At 37.9% G+C, this 22,667-nt stretch overlaps 2 protein-coding genes across 5 annotated transcripts in view; one reads left to right on the top strand and one right to left on the bottom strand.

The window, feature by feature from the left end:
- FRMPD2 (FERM and PDZ domain containing 2) overlaps positions 1-4,422 on the bottom strand; it is a 61,166-nt gene extending 56,744 nt beyond the window's left edge. Inside the window, exons 1-3 of the mRNA XM_086900394.1 lie at positions 3,760-4,422; positions 1,844-2,001; positions 323-388 (exon numbers count right to left, since the gene is read on the bottom strand). Coding sequence (XP_086756520.1) covers positions 323-388; positions 1,844-2,001; positions 3,760-3,883 — 348 coding nt within the window. The 5' untranslated portion in view covers positions 3,884-4,422. The remainder of the gene's footprint in view (positions 1-322; positions 389-1,843; positions 2,002-3,759) is intronic.
- MAPK8 (mitogen-activated protein kinase 8) overlaps positions 1-22,667 on the top strand; it is a 268,471-nt gene that overhangs the window by 201,283 nt on the left and 44,521 nt on the right. The window contains exon 1 of one of the 4 annotated variants that reach the window (XM_086900427.1): positions 22,596-22,664. The exons of the other annotated variants lie outside the window; for them this stretch is intronic. The gene's annotated coding sequence lies outside the window, so the exon portion shown is untranslated. Of the gene's footprint in view, positions 1-22,595; positions 22,665-22,667 lie in introns of those variants that run through there. 4 annotated transcript variants of the gene reach the window in all.

Here is a 22,667-nt window from a genome sequence, read left to right as displayed (position 1 = left end):
GGCATGAGATTCTACCACTTCCTTGGGTAGCTTGTTCCTAATGGTCTTGGAATAAATAATCATCCTTATAATCAAACTACAATTCATCTTAATAAGAACAATTCTGGTTTTTGAATAAACAGAAGGCAAGGCAAGACAAGGCAAGGTAAGATGAGCTCCAATGAAGTGATATTCTTGGTGAAGCTTAGACCTTGACACAAACTCTTCCATTCTTTTCTAGTGGTCCAAAACACAAAGCCCCTCTTAGTGATACTTCAAACTGTGCCTCTCATTCTTTGAACCTACCAGAATAAAATAAAACAAAAATGTTTGTGTTACTGGCCTGGTTTGGAGGAACCTGGTAATCTGCTGACCAATAGAGGGTCATTCCTAAGGAATATACCAGCATCTGTCAAAACAAAAAAGGAAACCCTGTGTGAAATCAATAGTTAGTACAGAAAAGCCTCATACTTTTTGTGTCATACAAGACACACCATCTTTTTCTGTCTTTGGTCACAAAATGGCAGAAGTCACACAGATGATTTTTTTTTTTAAATAGACTAAATATATCTAAAAGTAAAATAGTGACTCGTAGCTTATGGACTAGGTTGCATGCAATTAGAGATGCCTTTTCCTGGTCTTAAAAATTTGAGAGCCAGACATGGTTAAGGGATAAGGGTTTTTTATCAGTATTTTAATAAGGATCCTTATGGTGCACCATTTCACCCAAGTGGAATATGCCACAATGCACACATATGATAGATCACCTATATGCTTACAAGTTAGCATATCTAACAAGGATGTCCCAATGGGAGGCCTGGATGAATGGTGTGATAGTTCCCCATCTGAAGAATTTCCCCCTGGATGGGCCAGATCTGTAGTTCACAGGATATGTTCTGGGGAAGACCTTGGTTTCCCAAGATAGCACAGCATTTTCCAGCCTCCTACTATGAGGCTTTTAGGATGTTTGACCTCCTGTCTTAAAAAATACTAGGGCTATGCTAAGTTATCAGACTTTAGGAATTACAAGTGTGCATGCTAAGAATACTGAGGCTACATAGAAGTTATATGAAAGATATATAAAAGAAAAGGTAAAGAATCATCTTGGCATCATTAGTACTGTTCAGCTTGTTAGGCTGAGCCAGGCTGCCCTTTGTTCAGTGATGCCAGGACTAGGGAAAAAATTTGAACTCCTTCCTTAATTTTTAAGCTCTCCCTTTGCTGATTAAAATTCTTTCCTACCTGTGGGACTGACTAGCTGTTGTATGCAGGAAAATAATTACTGGAATAAGGCTGCCTATTCCACAGCTTAATTTTTCTGCCTGGTGTCTAAATGGTCAGTTATGTATGAATCTGAAAATACTGTGTCCTGCCTGAGGGGAGTATGTGGTCTGAGTGGCATTTAAAATTTTCAGGTGCCTGAATGTTGCATCTTACTGTCTTTCCAGAGAGTCTCATTTGTCAGAGAGAAGAAAAATAAATTGTTAACAAAGGTGAACGTATTTCTGACTTGCTGGGACTGTTTGAATCCTCTGATTGCACAGATACTGCAGTCCTGCTGCTTCTGAGATTACAATTACCACATCTACTTGAACACCATTTCATAGAAATGTTCTTCATTTCTGTGGGCCTTTACAAATAATACAGGCCTGTGGGAATGATGTTCAAAATCGATTTTGATGTTGACATGCATGCTAATTCAATGGCAAGCCGCAAGATATATGTAAATCTTTGTAACTATAGCCTAATTTGATTAGTTTTATTAGAAATGGGATGTGACAGTAGGTGCCTAGTATGTTGCATTAAAACCCACAAGCTTGTCTTCATGAGGTGTTGTCAAGATGCACTCTGCAATATACCTCACCTTTGTTAGTCCAAAGTGCTGTTTTTTACGTGGGCTGTGGAGCAATTCTGGTGCACTGAAAGGGGCAGCTTCTGTCTGAGATGCATTGTTTTGGAAGAACAAATTTCCTTCAGTAGACAGTAGTACTGACCATGGGCAAATCACATAGATGGCAGGGTCTGAAAAATGTTAAGTAGATAATGTTGAATTCACTGCACTCAGAAAATCATATTTCTGGAATCTCACCTGTATAACCAAACTCATCAGTGGAGATGTACCCAGAATGACTTGCCTGCTTGGGGACATTATTGGTCCTGACCCACAGACTGACTTCCCAGCCTGACCTCAGACTTGCCTTGGCACTGTGGCCTTGTCTGGTGGTCGCTGGGCTCTCTGACCATGGTTACCTTCAGTTAGTGTTCTCTTTTGCTCCTTCCATGTTTTCTGTAGTGTTGTATGCAAATAGAATGCAAAGTCACAAATGCTAGGAAGATTGTCTGTTTTAGGAACAGCCAGCCAGCTTGTACTTCAGCCTTGTGGAGAATACCTGGCCTTCTGTAGTGCTGGCCAGCCTGCCATGTCTGCCTGAGTGCCACAAATGGCATTCCTGCCTAACCTGGCAGTGCCCCAGCACACCAGGAATATTCTATAGCAAGTGATGCTGACCATCATGAGATCAGGCACGATTTATTGCCATGATCATGGACAGCACAGCAAATGTGGCAATATTAGCTTTGAAAATAGCCTTCCCTGCGCTCTAAGAAACTGGAGCACTGTGGATTCAGCTTCAGAATGATTCTGGCTTGGCATCACTTCTGCACCTGAACTCTGTAAAGACAAGCGTTAGCAGCCTTACACTTAGTCTATAGTCCAGCTTGGTTGTATATCCCTACTTCTTGGTTTATTTTTCACATTCTGATAACCTAGATTTATCTGGCACAGCATAGGGAACGTAGGCTGATTATTTTTTTTTTTTAATTTCATTTTGTTAGGTCATCAATCAGAAGAGTATAATGTCAGCTTAGTGTCTGGCACACAGTCAATAGATGGACCTGTGCTGAACCTATCAAAGTGGGTATCTCTGTGCTTCACTCCTTTGCACATTTCTGGTGCTTGTATTTCCTGGGTTATTCTATCCCCTTGTTACACCAGTTAATAGAGAACTGATAGTATAGTCAACCTTCTATAGTGTTCCAGCCCATTAAAAACTAGTTGGTAATGAATTTCACTCCTCCAGCTACAGTAGAAGTAACACATCACTTGTTTTCTGTATTTTGTGCTTTGATTCTACGTGCTTATGAAGTAAGAACATGTCTCATCCCTTCTCCCCTCAAAAGGAATACCCATTCACATAAACAGTTCTCAAAATGTGACAGGTTGCTCACTGTGCTCTCATGTTGTTGCTCAGTTGTGCTCTGTGCTCTGTCAAGCTGGCCTGCTTGGCAAGCAATCATCACAATGATCACATTATTATCATGAAGAATAAAAGTCTCTTACTAGCTGAATGGAGAGCCATGTGGATTTGCCTGTCCTTCTCTATCAGTCCATGAAGGACATGAGCCTAGCTGGCACTGCACTTTCTCTGGGTGCACGTTACTCAGACTTTAGGAAGAACTCTTATGTCTGCATATAGTTGTACTTAGATTAATCACTACCTGATGTTTAATTCAAACAAACAAACAAATAAACAAACAAACAACAAATAAACAAACAAAATGGTGTGAAGACCTTCTATGAAGATAGGGCAATCTGCACATAATCCCAGCAGCACTGAAAGGTTTCTCACTTTTACTAGCAATAGGCTGTTAGTGCCATTAGTATTTTTTGTCTTCACCCCACCCCCACAAACAAACAAGCAAACAAATTCAAATGAATTAAAATAACTCAAGAATTAATTTCCACAGTAAGAACTCTAAAAGGGATACTTTCTACCTCACCTTTGTGAAGATCCTCCAGAAGCTGCATTGTGGACAGGTACAGGAGTGCCCATATTTCTTCTTCCTCCAGAGGGCTTCCTCTTGCCCACAGGACCTCGGCCAATGTCACACAGGAACTGCTCATGCCTGCTGCAGTAGATAATGGGTTTTGGACACACTGAAGGAGACTGAATTGCTCAAGACAAGCCCTACTGATTATAGCTGTACCCTTCTCTCACAGTAAGAAATACTTTGTGAACCACCCTGCTTTTTTTTGTTCAGAATAGGTAGGTATTTCTTATCCCTGTGTTAATCTGAGTAAATAAAGAGGACTGAATTAAGTGACTTCCTGTATTTTTTTTTTGAGCTCTTTTACTCATCATTTGAAACCAGTCATAAGATTCTGTGGAGCAAATAGTTTTTTTCAGGAGGTCCTTCATGAATATGTGCTGTTCAGATTTTGTGAGTGGCTATTTGAATGATAGGTGATTGAATCTTTCTGCTTAATTGGATGTTCCTGTCTATAAAAACATGACAGGGTTTAGCTAAGGAAAAAAGAAGACAATGCAAAAGATGTTGCAAACAGTGCAACGGAGCAATTAAATTTCATTCATTGCTCAGCAGATTGATCAGTAAAAGCTGGTAGATTCTTACTGAATTCATTGATGAGAGATTTTCTTGCTCACATATCTGAGACTCAGTGCTTGCAGTTTATCCCTGCCAATATACATGTAAACTTGCTTTGTTTCTCTAAAAAATAATTAAAAGATGACTCTTGAACTGCTGAATAGCAATTTAGAGGCTCCTAGCACACTGTCATATCTGACAGGTATGTAAGACCTGGCCCACTGCAGAAGAATGTGGGTTCATACACTCACCCTGTTTTGTCTCAGTCACAGCACAGCATCAGATTGTTTAGAAAAAGGCACTCTACAATGAATCATAATTTCATGTCCTACCTACTGGGAAAGTATTTTAATAATCCTAGTGAACCAGAAACTGACTTGTGACTTGAAGCATCACAGCTGCTTTTCCTTCAAATGTTTTGTCATGCTCAATATTCTCAAAGAAGGTTTTGCTCTTCATAAATGCATCTGAGCTTTCCATCTAATGAGTTTCATGTTTCTGTAATTTACTAATCTAGTCAGAGCTGCTCTAGGTCTACACATCAGTAAGGAAAACTGAATCCAAGCTTCAAATTTACTAAAGATTTTTGAACAGCTTTTGCTATTACTCTCCTGTAGCAGGCTCACAGGTTCATTTGATGCTGTGTAAATAGGGGAATAATGAGAAAAGTTAGAAGTGATCAATTTACTGATTTGAGGTTTTAACATTGTCTGTAGACCAGCAAGTGAGGAAACTACAGTCTGGGTTGCTGTTGTCTCCTGTAGGATTGTAAATGCCACTGTAAAGTGAGCTCACTCACAGCCTGAGGATAGATCTTGCCCCCCCAAAACTTCTTCACTCTCTGTGCACAGCCCACTTAATGCCACCATTTGCTCTCTGCCTGCAGTAGAACTCTTTGTGTCTTACAGCTGATTGCTCTGCCAGCTTCCTGTTCATTATGGAGTCTTCAAGGGTGACTGCAAGAGCATTACAGTGCCCTGTAGGACCAACTTGTTGCTGATTAATAGATTGCTCAGACTTTGCTTCATGGGGTCTTGTCCTGGCTCACTAGCTTGCAAACAAGGAATCACAACATAGGAAGAATGATCCCTTGTTGCAATCACTACAGGATTATAGACCAACCTAGTGACATTTTAAACGGAACCAGAGTCCTAATTTTAGTCTGTGTATCTTCAAAGGGCAGTAAAGCTTCTTACAAATCTAACCTTAATTAGAAGAGACAGACAAATCTTCTTAATCTAAGCCATCACCGTTTCTCTTAATAATAAATTACTGTGATAGCATTTCACTTAACCCTGTGGTACTGGGACTAAGCAATAAGTTCAGGTCCCCAGAGCCAGAATCTGTGTGGCTTCTCCATACAGGTAATCCATCAGATTGTACTTAGTGCTGTTTTATTTGAGACCGTGCTGGGGGAAGGAGCACTGCATCATCTCTTTTAGATAGAAATGCTTATACCAAGTGATCACAGTGCTGATATTTCTAACTATCTTAAGTAATTCAGTAAGCAACTATCCAAAGTGTAGGTTCTACAGGTTTATAGAACCAAAGTGAAATCAACAGTTACACCAGAGATGCTTAACTTTCGTAGTGAGTGTTTTTTCTCAGAGTAAAAGTAATGTCTCAGACCAATACTAAGTATGAATTAAATGAATTCTGCTATCAACTATGTGCAAACTTCTTGGAAAAATATTAGATTGTATGGCCATGGAAATCATAATCTCTTTAACAAATTATTGCTTTAAAGCAATGCGGAGTTAAACAATGTGCTATTTTACAAGCAAATTGGCAACTGTTTTTTAAACATACTCAGAATGCCTGTATTTTTAGGCTGTATATTTGACTTCTGATTTTCCAGACCAACATGATGTGATATTGAGTGCTTGGGGAAAAAACTATAGCTAGGCTATACTATATATAGTACATATAGTGTGTGTGTATATATATATATATATGTAAAATATACTATGTGTATTGTAAGAGAGTAAAAGTGATGGAAAGATATTGTTATCATTGTAGCACTGGCCATGTTCATGATCTCTCAGTTTACTAAAACCTGTGATCCAGAACCAAACAAATCTGACCTTCAAACAACCTACAGCTCATAGGGCAGACAAATGAGGAAGCAAGAAGGAAAAATTGACAGCAACTTTGCAAAAAATGGGACTTTTTTCAGTAACACTACATATCAGGAAATTATGCTGGATCTAGTTGAGCCTGCAGGGGAAAATTAGAGCAGCACAATGTAATCACCCACTTTGGAGTTTGGCCAGGTTATAGAGGTTAATGTTTTTGTGGCTGGAAAAAACAGTAAAGAGCTTCCAGTGCCAATTTGTGTTTTGAGGTCAAAGGCTGATTTTGCTGATGTCTATGAAAGAAGATAGTACCATTCAAATTAGCCTAAAATATCCTTCCTGTTATCTGTGCGACACATTTATTCTTTACATGGACTCTCTAAAGTCAGATTTTTCCCTACTCTTCTTGCATAGATATTAAAGCTTGCATTGGAATGAGGCTAACCCCTTATTTTGCCTGCAACATCCACCTATTTATCACATTTTTTTCAAAATAATTCAATTTTGGTATATTTTGGTTTATCATATGTGCAAGTTTTCATCCAATGAAATCTGGAATCAATGAAAGAAATTGAATTTATCATGAAAGTAAATGAATTACAGCTTTACATCTGAATTTGACACTTAGCAATACTTGTGCTTTAGTAATTTCATATGCCAAGGTCACTTTATTTGATTTGGCAGTCTTATTTAGTAAAATGCAAAGGAGAAACTTGGCTTTGGTCAATCTTCATCTTTACTTTGCTATTTTGTTTACTGTGTAAAGAAAGCAAAAGAGGTAAAAACTATTACTTTTATAGGAAAACCAACCTTCCCTTTTCAAATACATTCAAATGTATTAAATATCCTCAAGAGGAATGGATCAGCTAGATTTCTAACTACCTGACAGCCCTTTTCATTCCCACTTATCACTTACTGGGGAGTAAGTTCAGCTGTACAATAAGTTTTATGGCATGAAAGTCAATCCATTATCTGGATAATGATGAAAAAGATGAAAGGAGATCATAAGACACACCAGTGAAGAAGATGATGAGGAAGGAGAAATCACATTTAGTCTTCAAAAATAGGGAGTCAAGTTTGTTTCTGGTCTACTTGTAAAGGCATGAAGCAAGAACAGATTTGTCCCATCTGGACATCCTGAAGAACAACTGGAAATGAGAACTTTGGCAAAATAGTTTGTGTATAAACACAACAACAGCAATTACAACAACAACAAAGGATTAACCTTGGTAAGAATAAAGTATTCTGTGAACTGGAAAGGCCTCTGTCAAATCAGAAAGTCCTTCCAATTTTACTGCCTGGAAGCTGTTCATGCAGAGGGGTCTTATCTTTCGTGTGACTGAACTTCCAGTTCTGCTTCATTGCTCTGTGTGTATATATTGCAAAATACCTATCTGTAAACTTAACCAACTCTTAATTTGCTGGAAGGTGTAAACAAGTGTAAATTTTGTAAACAAATCTGTCTGGGAAGGCCTATTTATGGTTTGGACATATATGCCCATCACAGCCCTTCTATTAGAGGTGACTGATTTTTGACAAGAGTGAGCCAGAGAGGGACCACATAAATAGGTGCTCTGAAAGACCTGAGAGGTTGCTAATATTGGCCACTAACCACTAGAAGGGTGTAGGTGTGTACTGACAGAAAAGTGAAAGGGACTTGAAGTGTAACTTCTTCCATTTGCACCCCTATATCCAGGAAAAGTTCTCAGCTCATAACAATCCATGGAAGCTGGGGTAAACCCACTACACTTGAAGATGTATGGAGCTGGCTAATACTGATTTTGCTTAATTTACCTGCAATGTCTAAATAACCATCAGTCATTTTTAAGGGCAACTTTAGAGATATGGAATTGCTTCTGGTAGTGTGGCATTGAAGGACACACAGTTAAAACTACACACAAGTCTATAAAGAGATGGTCTTTAGGCATCTTTGTCTAGACAGTACTTTCCTCCACAGCCTTCTATCCCTTTCATTTGTTGTACTCCAATTCCTCAGCTATGTTAGCAGTCCCTTTTAGGACTCAGGTGCTACCTGATAGTCTAAAAGCACCTTCTGTAAACAAAGGACCAAACCCAAGGGAGCTCAATCCTCAGACTAGCCCAAGGCAGAACTTGTATTAGTGGCAGCAAGATGCAGTGGGAGAAAAGAAAACTTTCTGGAAAAAGGGAATTAGCCGCAGGACCTCAGGTGCTGGTTGACAACACTTCAAGCAATCTGCTTTCAAGACCAGGAAATATGGGAACTTGAAGTGGCACTTTCCTAGGATGTTGGAGGATGATTTTATATAATAATAATAATAATTTCTGAATTAAAATGGAAAGATATGACTTGCTTTTTATAAAGGCACAAGATTATTCCATGGTACATATGTATTAATCTAATTCTGGGTCTCCACAGACAGTTTGGGATCAGTGAAATAATTTTGCTACACTCCAGTTTTCTACACTGAAATATTCTTAAATGAGCAGTTTTCACATGAAGATCACAATTCTTTGTTGCTCAAGGCTTCATAAAGCTTCTTAAAAAAACCTCAAACACTAAAAAAAAACCACAACCCAAATCCTGTAAATTCAAATACTACATTGAGAGTCTAAGAGATGTTGGTCTCCAAAATATTTAGGACTAGGTGGTTAGAAGATCCTGAAGAATCAATGAAAGCTGACTACAGTGACCAGACTACAAGTGACAGCTCTAAATCTTCATAACAACCCACAAAACTGTAACATGCAAGAGGAAAGATCACCTCAGCCTGTAACCATGAGCTTTGAATATGGTCTGATTACATCTATTACATTGATTTAATTGTTCTGATTTAATAGTTCAGAATACTTTGTATTCTGTTCTTGAAGAACTAAATATATTTGCTTTCCAGGCAATATTCATCTAGAGCATGTAAAATTGAAAACCCAAGTAAATTCTTAAAGTATATTTAAATATAGTTCAATTAAGGTTGAATTAAGGTATTTCAATTGGTTGTTGCTATCACCAAATTCTTACTAATAATCTTAGGGGAAATACAGAAAAAAATTTATTGAAAATAAATGTAATATCTTAAGTATCCCAATCATAAATGTATGCAAATTTTAGAGAAATAAAAAGGGAAAGACTTTGGGGACAGAAGATGCCTGCCTTGTGTACTTTAGGCTTTCTTAAATACCTACACTATACTCTTCTATACTAACTCTTATATAATACATGTTGGGCCAAATCCAGTAACCCTTTTATATATTTAAAGCGTTCTGGATACATGCTATCATTCATGATATTATGGTCTTTATCTTGATACATAAGCATAGAGTAAAATATATAAATTAATAGAAAAGCTGAATATTTTCTGATTCCATTACTTAAGTACAACCTGCCATCAAATGACAAAAAAAATTACCTATATGAAGATTGAAAAAACTGAAAAGAGCACATTTTTTAAAAAATTATAGTTTAAAATAAATTTACATCATATCCTCATTTATTCACATATATTCCATATACAAATTTTATACTCTGACTCACTGTAAACTTGTTGTTACAATTTTTGAGAGAATGCACTATATTCCTCATACCAGAGAGATGAATCTCATTAACTATGAAATGTAACTCTCTGAAATATGGGCTGGAAATGTGTGAGTTTATAATAGGAATAAACACTTAAAATGCTGTTAAAAACTTCTGTTCAAGTAAAGTACAGGCAGAGCCAAATCTGCAAACAATGACAAGTCAATGAGGGAGTTGCCTTGTTGCTAAAGCATGACCTTACCTTAGAAAGATTGTTTCCCAGAAATTATAGCTGAAGTGAAACAGCCTTCATGATATGGTATTTTTTCACTCTCTATTGTAAATTATTTTATTTCCTTTCTAGAAACATGTACTTAAATCAATAGGAGAATTAACCAGACTGTTGCAATTTATTCAGCACTGAAAGGGGATAAAAATTTCACTGCTACAGTGAAGAGATGAATTTCTTTTCTAGGAAATAATAAACTTCATATGAGGTGGGCCAGTCTCTAAACAGTCTAATCTTCGAGGGAGAGAGTTGAAATCTAGTTCCTGCATAGTGTAGTTATGTGTCTCTCTGTAGGGAATTTCATGAGCTGGGTGGTAGGGTTGCTAAAAGTTTGACTTTATTACAAGACCTATGGACATTGTTCCTTGAAGACATAAAATGTTACTGATACCAAAAGAAAATTTAGAAAAATTCAGCATCCTACAAAATCAGACTTATAGGGTCAAATCCCTATTTCCTCTCTACTTCAAAAGGATCCTACTACCAGTGAATTTCAGAGGAAAATATTGCACTGACTGCTGTCAGTTTGCAGCTAGATATTCTTTCAATAGAAGTGCCTAAAAACATAACACTGGATAACTGCAATCAAAAGAAAGTTTTGCTGTGTTCATTCTTGGTAAGTTTATATGTCCTTTCTCCTCTGCCCTGGCTGAAGCCAAATGCTAAGGACCTCATAGAATATCTGTCTATAATAGACAAGCTACTGCCTCTAAAGTAGCTAGTGCTACTTTTCTTTGCTTTTTTTTTCATGCACCTTTCATAAAAGCTCATTCCACATGAGAATAGACCAGACTGGTGGCCCAGAACTAAATCTAATACATCTAACACATTATCTACATTATTCTAGCACTTCAGAGATTGAAGCTTCAAAGCCATGTTCTCTGCTGCTGCAGTGCCAGAAATAGTAGGACAGTAGAACTGAAGCAGCATGGTAATATTTGTCTTTTATATTTATTGATTTATGTCCTTTTTTAAGACATTATGTAATTCTCTGAAATGAGGCAGGCTCATGCCAGAAATAAGGAATAGGGAATGAAGGGTCAAATGATATGCTGATGTTGAGGTTAATAGGTACCACCACAACACAGGTAAAAGAACCTGAGCAGGCTGTACACCAGCTTTTTCAGGTACCAAAGAAAAATTTAGTCCTAAATGAAAGATGAAGAGCTAAGATTTTAGCTTATATTGTCCAGTCTTCCCAAAGTGCCTCTGTAGCTTCTCACAGCTAATCCTATTGTAGTCAGTGCTGCTGTGGTTTGCTTATTTTTAAAGCTAGTTCTTGAGTTCTGACAATGCCATTGTTACACCTTTGCTTGCAGAAGAGAGATTTTCAAAGCTTCTGATCTTGATTCTGATGCTGACTGGTTCTGTTACTTGAGAAAGACTCGATCTCTTATTTTACCACATCATTGAGGGTGAAGCGGTTTCCCATCATTAATTACACTTTAGATGTAAATAGTAAATTATCAGTATTTGTATTCCTCTGGAGTCTATATCTATAAATTTCTAGATCAGTAATGATTATGAAGCCTATGCTAAAATTTCTATAAAATGAGGTTGCTTTTCTTTTAGAAACTGCAAACTGTAATGTAGGGACTTGCTAAAAACCTTGGAGAGCAGTAGAGAAGAAATTAGGAAAGCAGTTTCTTAATTGAGAGTCTTTAGTCACAGATTATAGTCACTAGTAATCTTTCTGCTGTTTGGAGGTCAGTGCTCTTTCCGAAATAATAGTGCTTAGTACAAACCCATAAAAAAATAATGTACTTAAATGTGTTTTCTAGAATCATGTCAACTGTGTTATGCAAACAAAGACTTATCCCTGCCATAAGAACAGGAACACTTTGGTGCCTTCTGCTTCTCTGCCTTCAATAGAAAGCAAGACAATGCTGAGGTATCCTGATTTTTTAACCGTGAAATTCTGTTTTAGGTGAACATTTCTATCTCTCAAAGAAGGCAGGAGGGGCTGAGCACTGATATTCTGAATGACAATCCAGCCAGCTTTATATTATCATTTGTCCTACAAACAAGCAGCCTTTTAGTCAGAATTAGCTAATGATTTAAGAGAAATGAAATGAGGCTTAATGTAAAAAACCCAAACAACAAGGTAAATATTAGATACTGCTGTACAAAATCAAGAAGATGAGTGATTTAATACTTATTTAATTGATAATGAGATTAAGATAAATACGTAAGAACCTACCTGTACAAGTTGGACAGATGCCGCATCCAGAATGGTCTGTAATCTTATATATTTTTGCCCAATAATGATTGTTTAGACAATAATAGTTGTAAATATAACATTAAACATATTCAGGTCTTGATTTGACTTCTGTTTATTGGTTTTTTCCTCTCTTTATCTTCCTTATCTTCTGTCTTCTCTCTTTCTTTCCCCCTTTCTTCCTTCCTTTCTACTGCTTTGTTTGTATCTTGTAACTAAGCACTGTGTGGTCTGGCAAGTGGCTAAGCAAAACCAGTGAGGTTCCTTCTCTTGCAAGCCAAACCTAGCAGCTCCTGGTTTGAAGGCAACGTCATGTCTGCTAAAGCTGTTTACACTCCTTCCTTTTCTTTTTTTTTTCTTTCTTTCTTTTTTTATTTTTTTTTATTTTTTTTTATTTTTTTTCCCCTGGTAGCTCACTTGCCAGGTAATGAGAGTCAGCTTTTAGGAAGTGGCTCAGTACAAATCTCTGGGTCCGTCGCCTTACAAGGACTCAATTGGATTACCTGACGCACACGGGAGCATTAGATCTAAACCCCCATAGACTGATGTCACTTTCAGCCCCCGGCCAATCCAGGGAGCAACAGCACAACCAAAGCAGAGACTGATGGTCTGAGGGGTGAGTGTGTCTTTTATGAGCAGCAAAATCCTTCAGACTCAATAAACAATGCTGATAAAATTTTTGATGGGTCTACCTGGCAGGAAAATAAACCAACTCAAAACTGAAGGAAGGAAATCTGATCATTTTTTTAGTATTGTCTAGTCTGAAAAGTTTTTGTTAATTATAGCAGGGTGTAGATGTGCTCAGAGCAGGGCAGAGGGAGCTCTTGGGATGCTGCAGGGCAAGTGTGAGCTGGGTGTAAGAAAGTGAAGGGAATGAAACCTTAGTAAAACAGGAGTGGTCTATTAGACTTATTCAGTAAGCTCTTCACATTAGTTATTCCTTCATTTTTCCAAGCTCTATTTCTCTTTAATTCTATTTTTTTTAGTTTTTGTGTAAGTCCACAGATCTTCATTTGTTTAATCATCCTCCCTATATTTTGTCCCTGAACAATGGGATTTGCAAATGCATTTTCTTCTTCAGTCCTTATGGCAATACCTCACAGATGACTGTAGTGTAGGTTTCTCTGTTCATGTCAAAATGAAAATCTTGGATTTCTTTCATTGCTTAACTTCTGGCAATGAAACTAGTCATTTAAGTTCAACATGGAAAAAAAAAAGATCAAGCCAGCCTCATATTTCCTTTTTTTCTTCTCAGTCACTGTGAATATTGCCACTTTTGTCCTTAGCTCACACTCTGGATTTCACATTCAGTTCAGTCAACCCTTCCAGTGTATGAGTGTTGACACGTGCTTTTGAGGAAAATATACAAGCTATGGTCTTTCTTTATTTATCTTTAAAGCAAATTTATTCAGGTTTTCATCATCTGAATGGCTGTAAATCCCTCTCTTTTGTCACTTGGAAGTGCAATATTGCCTTATCCAAAATGTCACAGAAAACATATATTTTGCTGAATTCTCCCACTGGGTACATCACCCATCCTTTCATATCCTTCTCTGGTCCCTTTAGTTTGTAGCAGCAAAATAAAACTATCTTTTATCAATTCTGGCTTGGTACAGAAGTCATAAATATGATCTGACAGGAAGTCTGACAGGACTGCAGGCAGGAATAAAACTAGAGAGAAAGGTCTCACATATGAGATGCCCCAAACAGAACATGCTGGAGTTTGCATACCAACATTTATTGATAAACCTTACCAACTGTGCAAAAGAAACTATTTGCTGCCTTCTCCTGTGATCATTAGGCTTATACTACTCTTCATTTTTTGAATTTATGGATTCAGATACCAACAGATCAGCAAAAGGCTATTAATGAAAAAAAGCCCATTGGAGTATTGATGCAGCTCAGGAATCGTTTTGCTTATTGTCCTGTACAGTCACACTAGCAGGACAAAAGCAACACAGAAGTTTGTGACTGCTCCTTCCCCAGGTAATGAGTGGGGAAGAGATAGGAAGTTCTTTTTACTGATGCATTTGTAGCTACCAGACTTAAGTTGGTGTGTGTATAATGCTGTTTGTGGAGGTAACAGGGTGTGTGGCTTGTTAAATCACTTTGCTAGAAATAATGTGTTGTATGAACATGCTCCTGTTAAAAATCAGGTAGAAATTCTGATTTGATTAACTAATCTAAGTTTCTAAATACTTTTTGTTCTATTGCTTTAAGAAAAGACTTGATTCTCCTCATGAAAACATGCAATTGCAAACCTGTGGTAGTTCTGTTGGTGTAAGCAGCAGTTCCAGATTTGTGAGATCAAATTCTCACCCATGGTTCCTTCTTTATTCTAAATAGTCAATGAAAGCAGCCATTTTATAAAATCACTCACAACCTACTGATTTGAACCAAAGCAGTATTTCAGAGTCACAAACCCAAAATATACAGTATGATAACAATACTTGAATTCCTTCTGTTCATTTATTGAATCCTCACTGTGTACAGGTGACATGTATGTAATTGCAGCAAAGTTTATGTAACTAGATCACTATGAAAGAAGGTTAACAAGATGAAAGACTATTTATCCCAGTGAAGGAACTGCTGGATGGAGGCTTAGGATCTCCCTTATGTCCCTTCCAGCTTTCTGAGAACCGGCAATGGCTAGAATCCAATTATTCTCTGACATTAATGCCTTTTTATCCCATAGAAGCTGAAGTGTGGGAAGCTCTTAAAGTTTACATAAAGGTGAAGATTACTATTTACTTCTCAGCTGATGGTGGTACAAGCAAGCTGTCAAAACTATAACCACAGCTCAGGCCTGTGGTTTCTGGTAAACAGAGAAGACTTCTAGTGCTCTTGTTAAGTTTTAACTAGCTATAGTTTGGAGTCCCATGGAGCGGATCATAGACTGCTTGAGCTGTCAGACCTTGAGCTTTCAGAAAAATCAGGGAATCCCCCTTTTTGTTTTGGATCTTCTCAAGTCATACAACAAGACCTAACCACTTCCAATAGTGCACTTCCATGCATAATCCCTATGTCTACTAGACGTGCAAATTAAAGTTAAATTTCCATCATGGTTTCTAAGCAGATTGGAATTTGTCCAGTCATCTATATTTAGCTTAGCAAAGTAATAAAGGGAGGTGAGTCTGTGCTCTTGTTCTGGTCTTTGCTGTCAGGGGTGTTTCACAGCAGTACAGCAGCATCTTTGGGAGAATCGCATCTGATTTGTCTAACCCTAAGCTCAACTAAAAAAATAAAAAATTTTTTAAAAAATACAAAAGGCTAGTATCTGAACAGCCTGTTTCCCATTAAGAAATAATTCCTAAGGTAATTAAAAAAATACCACTAAACTGGGAGTGAAGGTGTATTGGAGTTTGTTTCTGAATTTGTGCTTGAAGTGCAGGAAGGCAGCATAACTCTTATTGCCACCCATGACAGTAACCAGTTTTCCTTAACAATAGGTGGAAAAGTCTGGCTTAAACCTCTGGGAGTTTCTAAATCTCTAGAAAATTCTATGAATGGATGACACCAAATTAAAATACCACTTTTAGTTCAGTATGTTTAATTTCCTTTTGCTTCTTACACTGCTTTTGAGATGTGATGTGAGGTAAGAAAGCATTATTGAACAAATAGCTCCTGTTTGTGACACCTGATTACAGCTCTGCTGATCCCAGAAGTAATTAAATGCGAGGCCAGTATTCCTATGATACATCCTTCAGTGCATCCATCTAGGGTACAAGAAGAGAGGCTGTGAAGTGATTACTATTTAATGCCAAATGCTCTTACACTGTGATGGAACCACTTTCTAAATTACAAAAGTTCAGGCCATTAATCTCAGAAAGAAAGACTGAAGCTTTAAAGGTTTCTGGGATATGGGATGGAGTTCCATGTATATCTGGGATGGAATTCCTCAATGCATAGTTTCATGAAAAACAGCCATTTTACCCAGCAAAGATATGGACGGTGGTTGTAAAGGGGGAAAAAAAAATCATCCTTTCTCTTTTTTGGAATAGAGATTTTGTGTTTGTTATGCTCTTTGTCACCACAATGAAACCTGTGTACATTAACATGTACTTGTGTATATCAGATTAACACTTTACTTACAGACTGAAAATATTTTTTCTTTACAGTAGCTGAAGTGATCAAAATATATCTTCATTTCAAAATCCTAGAATGAATGGGCATAAGTCCACAAGTTCCACAGGGTGCAGTTCCATAAGGCAGAGATGTGTGCAGGCACCAAACTAGCATAGAGAGGTACAGTTCCAGCAACAGGGGATCATTTGCTATTGAAATTATCCTTCTTATTCTGCCTAATATGGTTCACTGAGTGCTAAGTCAGGTTTTGTGCAGTATAGACTTAACACACACTATTAAGTATCTTCAAAATGCTTTGGTAAAATCATAAGTCAAAAGGGATTAAGTTGGCTGTGTTCCTCCTCTGCCTGCCATTTAGCTCACTGTTACTTGTTTTTAAAAACTGCTTTCTGAAGTTAGCAGTTTTTGTGTTGAAATTGTTATGTGTGATACTAGATTCAACTAGCATTTAGACACGATGGACAATAATTGGTGTTGGCCAATTTAATTTTCCAGTGCTTTTCAGAGATAATGTATGACACATTATCTAACCTAGAATGAGTATTTGAATTTAGGAGTTGAAATTTTAAAACTTTGACAAGAATTGGTGCACTCCTGGGAAATCTTTTTTTTTTATATCTGGAAGGGCAAGTTTGGGGATAAAGAACACTGGTTCTGGTTGGAGAGACCTTTACTGAAAGTTTCCCTTCAGTATCCCCTGTGTGCAATGCCAGAGTCATCAATGGTGTTGTTCTGGGTAAGGTCACTAAAATTTGGTCAACTTACGATGGTCTTGTGTAGCAGAAACCATGAAGAGAGAATGGTACAGGAGCTTTTCCAATTATGATCACTTTGTAATAACGAGGAATAAAAAGCTGATATAAAATTCCCTATGGCCTTATTCTGAATCCTGAAAATGCTCTTTGCTCTGCAATTATTCTTATAAAGCCAGATACTAAGTCTTCATCAATAAAGGTGCAGGAAGGGATTCCACTATGTAATTTAGAAAGGTAATACCAAACCCCAATAACTTATGTTGAATTTGCCTATGAAAAAATTCTTCTGAATAGTAGTATAGATAAAGAACACCCCATGCTGTGTTAATATCAGTGTGTAGAAATATGAGGTATGTGACCACATAAACACTGTTTTCTAACAGTTAACCTACACATCCCTCCACAAACAATTTCCAGTTGACTGAATATGTCTAATGATGGCACAAACTTGGCTGCCTATTTACTCACTCTAACGATTTATATAAATTGGCTGTACATGGAATTATGGCAGCTGAGGAAGAACTCTTCAGGAACAACAAAGAAGGGATTAATAACATTAATTATGTTTGAGAGAGCAGATTCTTGACTAGATGTGCAGAAATGTCTGAGCTTCAGTATCAGCCGTGAGCATGGCCCCACCTTCCTGCTCCCATCCGTAACCTGTCGCATGGTGCCCCATGGTGGCTGCTTGCCTCCTCTTATATTTGCTCAAGCCAGCAAATGCTCCGGTTTGGTTACTACTAAAGAAATGTATTTGCTCCAGTTCATCATTATTTGCTAATACTCAGAATTCAAGTGTATAACTGCATTTTGCAACTACTGTGTGTTTCTAGTTCCATTTGAAGAGGGAATGTAGGTCCCCTCTGGGTGGTTACTTGGAGTTGATTTCACAGTGCTTTGCAAAACAGAACTAATTTTTTAATCTAGCTGTTACAATGTTTCTTTCATTAGATTTTTTTTTTTATTTTAAAAAGGAAATATTTTAACAGCTATATTCATAAGCAATTAGTATGTGTGGTTATTCTGTACACCTTTCTAGGCTGTAATATAGCTATTAATTTGGGGTTTGCTAGCAAATTTCCATTTCACTTTCTTATGTGAAATGCAGCTTCTTTGCCACAACCAATGGCGAAAAATATATTTCAGAAAAATATTATTACCAAAAATGCTTTATTTATTTCTATTTGTATTACTTCCAGAATTTTCTAAAAACTTTCATAGTTGGTATTGTATTTCCACATATATCTGTCTTCCTCAACAAACTATATTTATCAATCTGCACAAGAGGATGGAGATGTTGATCCTGGCTGTGGTTTCTCAAACCCTAGCTTGGAAATACTGGGCCCACTGAGTACCCACAGTTCCTATTGATCTCTTCTTGATGAAGTGGCTCTTTCAAACACCTTCCCTTTGACCAAGAGGACTGATAAAAAAACTTGCTTGTGCTCCAGATTCCCTTAATGCTGCTCCCAGGGCTCTGTAGTGCCTCTCCATGCTCCTCAGACTGTTCCTAGCTGTACCAGAGATGCTCACATGAAAATCAGCAGCATGTAACAGCCAGTGGGCAGTATGAGGCTTGGCAGTCTCTCAGTGACTTTCCTGGGAAGCAGCACACCCCTCTAGACAGCATGTCAGGTCAGCAAACGAGTGCCTCCCTGCCTCCAGAAGAGAGTCATCTGCTGCTGTCACCCGTCACTTCTCTTGGGAACACACTGGTTGTTGTTCAGGGAGCAGATGGGGCTGCCTCAGCCAGCTCCAGCACCTCTCCTGATGTGACAAGGTCTTTCCTCCTCAGTCTGCAGAGCAGTGAAGCTTTTCTGCAAGGGCACATGTGTAGGATATCTTGTTTCTATTTTCAGCTTGTCTAAAATGACTATAGACATAATCAGGCATTTACTTGCAAAATAGCTATTGTGGTTTAAGCCACCTTGTGTCTGTTCACTAGTCCCACTCAAACGAGTTACTATGCTAATCCATTTTGGTGCAAAAATAAATCACTGTTCTTTACTATGGATGCTTTGTGAACAAAAATGACTACTCCTTCTATCTTTTGATCAGTTATTTTATGTTACAGAATCTCTTTTTTGACATTTTGATTTTTGTACATCATAATTTGTCAGACATTCAGATCTATTTCCTTGTCTCCAAAGATTTCAGTCTGAAGTTTATAAATTGCTTTGCAGTTTATAAATATCAATATGCTAAAACTTTGTTTACTACTCTGAGTATGGTAATTGACAAGTTAATGAAAATATTAAAAAAAGACAAAATTTTGGATGTAATTTCATGACTGCTGAATCCAAACACTTTAATGCTCATAAACCTACTAGTGTACCAGTGCAGGGGAGTGAGAAAGTTTGCAGTATTTTGACACAATTCAGATTTTACTGACACTTTTTGAATCCAAATATTTATTAAACACTCAACAACTGCTTATTTTAAAGCAGCAGTCCAAATCCAAGAGTACTGCTAAGTACACAGTGAAACTGAGAAGGTAAGAGAATGATTAACAATTACATGTAGGCAGAGATTGATTTTCATGCTTCAGATTGTTCATTGATTCAATTTTGGAGATTCTATTACTAAATAAACCTACTCATCAGATGCTTCTCATATATAAAATTTCATATTTATTTTGAAAAGGAAGATTCAAGTTCTGAGGTTGGTGATTTCAAATATTTTTCCGAAGAGACCCTTACCACCTTTCAGCTTTTCTCACTATTTCCTATGCACCTTGTCAAACCCATCACCAAAAATCCTGTCAAGTTTGTGTCGTTCTGGGGCCTCAGGAGGGCCAGTCCTCGTTGGAAAGACCTTGCAGGTAACCCACACTTCATTCCACAGTCTTCTCTCTTTACACCGTTCTCCAAAACTATTCCCCCTTTCTGCTACTGATTCTATGTGAAGAAATATAATATGAATCTTCTGTCTGGTTGCCCATATGTTCTGTCCAAATGAATCCCTACTCCTGCTCTCTACTGAATCCTTCTAATCTGCTGGGAGAGAAAAATGGTGGCTTTGCTGCCACCTGTTTCAAAATACCTGTTTACTTTCATGTTTATCAGTAATTTAGTTTTATATTTTCTTTGATATCACTCAGGACTTTGATATCACTCAGGATATCACTCAGTTTCCACACAGACACAGAGGAGTGTAGCCATAACGTTTATAAGAAAATACTTCTTCAATGCTTGAAAACAATACTATAGTGATGCTCAATGACATTGAGCAAATGTCAAAGTTTCATTTTCTTACATAGGGACTAGTTTCGAAAACTGATTATACACACAATAAAGGGAGTTTTTGTTCTTACTTGAAGAGTTACTATTTCAATATCTTGCAAATTTTGCATAATGTACAGGAACTTTATAGCTTATCTATCATATTATCCTTATTTTTAAAGCAATAGACTAGTTAACAGCAAATTTATGGCATGAAGTTCTTCCCTTCAGTTTTCCTTCTTAATACCTTTACATACTTTCCAGCCTCTATTATCATGCTTAACAACACCACCAATCTGATCTTTTTGTATAATTTCTGCATTATTATTTCTGTTGTTTATCAGCTTTACATTCAAGATGGCAATAGATGCTGATTGTATACAAGGTTGTAAGGACTAGTTTTAAAAAGTCACTCAGAAATACATCTCTTTCTAAAAGCATTAACTTCGTAAACTATAAAATCTTAAGAAGAATTTGATTATACCTTAAAGGAAAAAAGAAATGTGAGAAACTTGGATCCTCAGCAAAACACCACATTATACTTTAAGGGGACTGTTGTCCTTCACTTGCAAATCTCAGTGCAATTTTACATCAGATAGGATGATCAGGAACAATGACTCCCAAAAAACATTTGGAGTAACATCAGTTCTGTAAGACTATGGGTCTTGTTGCAAATAACTGAACTGGATGAATATGATGTCATCTCACCTGTATCTTACTGTGCAGAGACCAGAAGTTAACACTGGAAATCTATGTGCCAAGACAAATAAACATCTGAAGGTGCCATGACCTCAATCAGCCCCCATCAGCAGACGCTTTTAATTACCTGGCCAAGATGAATATGACCCATCCAGATTAAGTTTTGCACTTATGTTGCCTCTTGTGCCTTCTGAGCTTTGCCATTGGCAAACATGGAAGGGAATGCAGTATCTTGGTCTGATCTAACACACTGCAATAAGAAAAAGCCTCAGAGCTAAAAGCTGCTTAATTCTGTTTGGGAGCTGTCCCATGGAAATGATCAGAGGCAGTGTGGGAAGTGTGTCTTACAAACACAGAGCCCAGAGGCACCTAAGGAGGACTGGTGGCAGAGTCTGAGCAATAGTTTTTGTTTTGTTGGGGTTTTTTGATGCGCAGATATAAAGGAGGCATGCTATATCTGTCTGTGGAAATCTGTAAAAGAACCACTTTAACAAATGGAAAGAAATTACTTAAATGAGAGTTTTATAAGGGCAGCATGCAGTGGTCTTACCAAAATGGGCATATGAGTAGGATATGGACAGAATTATGGAGGTGAAACTTTTAACACCAAGATAGTGGTCAAGACAGGAATATTCTAAAGCACTGCCTTTAGCATGTAAAACGGATAAAGAGGAATAAAAGCCGTTATCAACAAAAATCTTGATAGATTGGCATCTTCAAAAATGTGACACAGGCCACATGTTTGACAGTGAATTAAATGTGAAATGTCCATTTTCTCAGCACCCTGTGCCTAACTGGCAGATTTTATGTATTTTTAAGTACTGCTCATAGGGCCTTTTTTGTGGTAAGAATATACAAAGGCTTGCTGCTGCAGCTTGCTGAGTGGCCTCCTTTTGTCTCTAAGCAGGGACCTTCCTGGAGAAAAAAGAAAAAAAGATTAAAAAAAAGAAAAAACCCAACAAACCCAAAATGATATACCAAGGAAAATATTTGAAGTCTAAGGAGAGAGCACTCATGTCAGGTGCCAGGAACCAAAGGCAATGGTAATGAAAAACTCAAAGAGGTACTAAAGACTTAGAGGAAAAGCTGCACCAAAACAGACGCAGAACAAGAAAATGTTACACCGCTCCAGATGCCCAATAATGAGATGAAGCACTGCCACGCCAGGCATGCAGCGGGAAGCCTGGAGCTGCCAAGGCCGTGAAAGATGTCTGAGAGCAGCACCGATGCCAGGATGCGAGGGAGGGTGCCGCGCACTGGCACCGAGCGCCAGGGCAAAGGCCTGAAAACATGCAAATATTTCCTGAAAGCCCCAGCAGGAAGAGAGGTCTGGCTACGGGGCGTAATCCAGGAAAAGAACTGCTCCAGGGGAAAGGGCGCGGGGGAGGCAGAGCGATGCTGGTTCCCCACAGGGATGCGCGGGCCCGGGGCAGCCGGGGCGCCAGAGCCCCCGCAGGGACGCGGTG

The sequence above is a fragment of the Cyanistes caeruleus genome, chromosome 8, assembly GCF_971803275.1.
Source record: "Cyanistes caeruleus chromosome 8, bCyaCae1.hap1.1, whole genome shotgun sequence".
In the NCBI taxonomy this organism is placed as follows: domain Eukaryota; kingdom Metazoa; phylum Chordata; class Aves; order Passeriformes; family Paridae; genus Cyanistes; species Cyanistes caeruleus.
Note: the sequence above shows the minus strand (reverse complement) of the source record. Positions and strands in the feature narration are given on the sequence as shown.